This window comes from Tachypleus tridentatus, chromosome 13, assembly GCF_004210375.1.
Source record: "Tachypleus tridentatus isolate NWPU-2018 chromosome 13, ASM421037v1, whole genome shotgun sequence".
Classification (NCBI taxonomy): domain Eukaryota; kingdom Metazoa; phylum Arthropoda; class Merostomata; order Xiphosura; family Limulidae; genus Tachypleus; species Tachypleus tridentatus.
In genome coordinates, this window is record NC_134837.1 from 166,822,512 (window position 1) to 166,826,748 (window position 4,237).

General features: G+C 34.1%; 1 protein-coding gene across 1 annotated transcript; it reads right to left on the minus strand.

Annotated features, from left to right (window-relative positions):
• Positions 1-320: 320 nt before the first annotated feature.
• On the minus strand, positions 321-1,760 carry LOC143236361 (G protein-coupled receptor 161-like). Its single transcript, XM_076474632.1, has one exon. It carries the CDS (start codon positions 1,701-1,703, stop codon positions 321-323), a length of 1,383 nt encoding a protein of 460 aa, XP_076330747.1. The 5' UTR covers positions 1,704-1,760.
• Positions 1,761-4,237: the final 2,477 nt, after the last annotated feature.

The following is a 4,237-nucleotide window of genomic DNA, read 5'->3' on the forward strand; positions in this document are numbered from 1 at the left end:
TACGAAATGATTTTAAACATCATTTTAATAATTTATCTGATAAACAAAAACAACTATAAAATTTTATATTTTATCTGAATTTATGTCTTTTAAAAAATAAAATATTTTTCAAATGCATTAACGTTTACTTTAGATTGGTCTTATTGTCACAAACAAAACGTACATAGACAACATTTACATGCTCCATGATGAACAAACTGTTACTCAGATAACGTTAACTCGTTCCTGCATAAACGAACTGTTGTGTATACTTGTATAAAATACTTTACGTTTTCTCAAATCAATGTCAATTCTGACAACATCAAAACCTGTCACTGTATTTAAGGAAGATGAATAGAAGTTCTAAACAGATAACAAATAACCTTTTTTTCCTGGACATTTAATGATATTCCTTTGTTTTCAATTGGCTCAGCATCTTCTAATGGAAGATGACAAAGAAAGTGTAGGTGCTCTTGTAAATTACATATAGAGTCTTTGCTTGTTTCATCGTCAAATGTTTGACAAACCGAAGGTTCTTGAGCTCGAACTGGAGAACAATCAGTTTTGGAGGTCATCCCAAATTTTTCCTGCTCAGCTGTAATTGACAGTGAATTCTGATGGTCAGCTGTGTCCAATCGTAGTAGTGTAGCAGATGTCAGCTTTCTGGTATTTGAATGCGTAGCATAGCTTTTCGGAGTTTGACATTGAAACAGCTTTTTCATATATCTTTGAACTGTTTGATTCCTAAAGAAATAAACGTAAGGATCTACAACGCATGAACTAAACGACAAAAAGCTCGACAGTAACGGAATATAAGGTGGCACGTGAGACATATAAGTGCTTAGAAACAAGACAATGAAATATGGTCCCCAACACATGCTGAAAGAAAACAACACCAAAAGTACAGTTCTCACAGTTTTCCACTCGTCACCGAACAAGGAAAGCTGACTGGTAGTTGAGTTTCTACGAAATGGCTTGATCTTATGGAAGGATGTGTCTGTCTGTACTGGAATCGTGTGATAAGATGTGACAATGCCTAGACTGTGTTTCCTACCTCGTGCACCATTAGCTCTGGCAGCTTTAAAAAGAGAGCAATAGATCCGGCTAGTACATAACAACGGCACAAGAAATCCTAATAACACGAGAAGAGCCATGTAGAAAATACTTGCATTATCCGATCCAGAACCCAGGGTGACACAGCTGCACCAGGTTTTCTCAAATATTATTGGTGCTACACCAAATACTGGAGGAAGGCTTACGAGCACAGAAAATAGCCAACTGCTAGTTATCAGACGAAACGCTCGTCTTTTGGTTGTAGTGGTTTTATACTGTAATGGACTATTCACAGCACAGTTTCTGTCCACTGCGATCAACAGCAAAGAGAAAACGGTCTCAACGCTCAAACACAAGGAAACAGTTCCACTTATTTGACACCAGGTGCCGCCAAATACCCAGTATTTGTAAATAAGTGATGTCAGAGTAGCCGGAAGAACCAAAATGCTCTGAAGAAGATGGGTTACGCATAAATTAAGAACGAACCGATTAGAAGATTTGCTTAATAATGGCTTCTTATAAAAGATCAGAAACATTAGTCCATTACTAAACAGGCTGCTAACCATAACGATAAGCATTGCAATAAACTGAAATTCCAGGAAGATGCGATTTTCTGTTTTTAATGCTAAAATTTCATCTTGCTTTAGCACTCTTTCAGATTCTTCAGACATTTTGGCAAAGTTGAAAGTATTATTGAACCTTCAGAAAGATATTCCTCATTAATGCCGCTTGATAGGCACCAACATTATTCTTCTATAAAGTATATTTCGTATATTTGCTGAAAGAGAAAAAAACAACAACATGTAAACCGCGTTACAAATTTCGTTAGCCGAACCAGGTTAAGTTACGGTAATGGTTCAGAAATAAAACCTTGTAAAACACGTTACAAATTTCCTTACCTGAACTAGATTAAGTTACAAATATAAAGACAATACTTCACATCAGATTTGTTTAAGTTACAAATACCTTATTTTATAAAACGATCTTCATTTAGTTTAATCTTTATCAACTATTCTTAGTATAGTGAAGCCTAAGTGATAATGACAGTCTAGATTTTTCTTGATTTAATTTAATATAACAGCCGACAACTTTGGTCGCGTAGTACCTGTTTTAACATGGAACTCCAACAAATCATGTTGCTTATTTAAGTGCTTGTTTTGGGAAAGAAGCATATGGTTTGTAAAAACTCGAATGGCTCTAAAAGTTGTATTGGTAGAACATAAGCTCATGTAACTGAGTATGTACACACACTGCAAAAACTCAAGTGCTACATAAAGTAGTTATTCTATTTACTAATTATAACCGGCCCGGCATATCCAGGTGGTTAAGGCACTCGACTCGTAATCTAAGGGTCACGGGTTCGAATGCCCGTCACACCAAAGATGGTCGCCCTTTCAGCCGTGTGAGCGCTGTAATGTTACGGTTAATCACACTGTTCTTTAGTTAAAGAGTAGCCCAAGAGTTGGCAGTGGGTAGTGATGACTAGCTACCTTCCCTCTAGTCTTACACTACTAAATTAGGGACGGCTAGCACAAATATCCCTCGTGTAGCTTTGCGCGAAAGTCAAAAAACGAAACAAACTATAATTATTGCTTATCGAAGATATTTTTATAAGATTAGATTCCTGAATGTATTAAGCGTTTTCCTACAATCGTTTGTACTAGAGAAAGAAAAATTGTTCCAAGTGGTGACAATGAATAAGTTGAAAAGGGATTGGCATCAAGACTGGCTGACAATTAATTTTGTTAACAGAAAAATCCATTGGAAGTTAAACCTCTGATATTACTTGTACTTATGTTCTACAACCAGCTAATAAATAATAAATCTTTACCGATAGACTGTTCGGTATCCTTCCTCTTAAACAGAATTCTCCAATTTCGACTATGTCAGGTCAATAAACCCATTCGATTTCTAGTCTTAATATTAAACATAGATACGTATCTACATTCAGTTACAGGTTATAATCACGCGAGACGATTATTCGAGATCGCGTGATCATCCATGTTTGGCTTATTGTTGGATCAAGACCTTAGTTTTTGTAACACGAACTTACAGCAAAGAACTGTGCACACCTAAGACCAACAGATGTTGTAATTAAGCTTACACGTGTTGCTTTATCTAACCTTTTATTGTTCAATTAACAACAGGAGAATTCCTTCCTAAAACGAATCGGAGAGGGTACCGGTTATAACACTGATCTCGTCTTGGCTCTAAATATTTTTCTATGTGCGTATTTTTGTTGTCTTGTTTTTCTTTATTCATAATTCATTTCAAATTAATTGTTCCAAATACAACTAGTTAAATATTATATCGAGCGTCAGTTTGTCCCAAGGTAATATTCATTATTTATTATAAGCCTTTGTTAATTTGAGAAAATAATTACTAGAATTTAACTTCCTTATTTAAACAGATAAAATCATCTAACTACATGAGAATAAGATACGCTCACATCTTTATAACAGCCTTTCTAACTTGATTTTGCTTTATCGTAAATCTATAAAATAGTCCATCTGAGCTGTGTTGTTTACGACAAATTAAAAAAAACAAATGTTTTCTACTTATGTATTTTGTCTTCTAATTATATACTTTTCGAAGCCGAATAATATCAACAAAAATAGCATGCCACGTATGCTAAATTTGCACATCATACTTATGACGTATACTTATTTCTAATGCAGGAAAAATAATGTTAAAACAAAAAAAAAATATTTTAGTAAGATGTATGTACGACTTAGAAAGTTCATCTCGCTGTGTCTTGTCTCACTAAACTGATACAAAATCTAGAAGATACAGATTTTTTTTAGAGAAAGTTTACCTCCATGTGCATAAAAGTACTGAACACAACTGTCCCTCTATAAACAGTTTTATTAAAATGATGAAAAAACGTCACCTTCTCGAAAGTAAATTGGACGCACGAGATAAAACTGAAAGTGAAGTGTTTGTTTTGAAACAGAAGAATAATAAAGAAAAAACAAATAACTTTTTAAAACGGTTAAGATGCTTCAGAGAAACGTATTCAGTTATGAAAAATATCAAACATGATATTTAGGGATACAATTATATACGGCTTAACATTGTTTAAATTAAACCAGAAAATTACATATAGACATATGTATCTAATATCTGTCAATATGAGAAATATAGTATATCCTGTACTACTTGTGAAGAGGAAAAGAAACTTACATGATAGAATTTTTTTGGTGGT

Coding starts and splice junctions, on each gene's coding strand:
- LOC143236361 (XM_076474632.1), bottom strand. CDS start 1,703: ATGTCTGAAGAATCTGAAAGAGTGCTAAAGCAAGATGAAATTTTAGCA.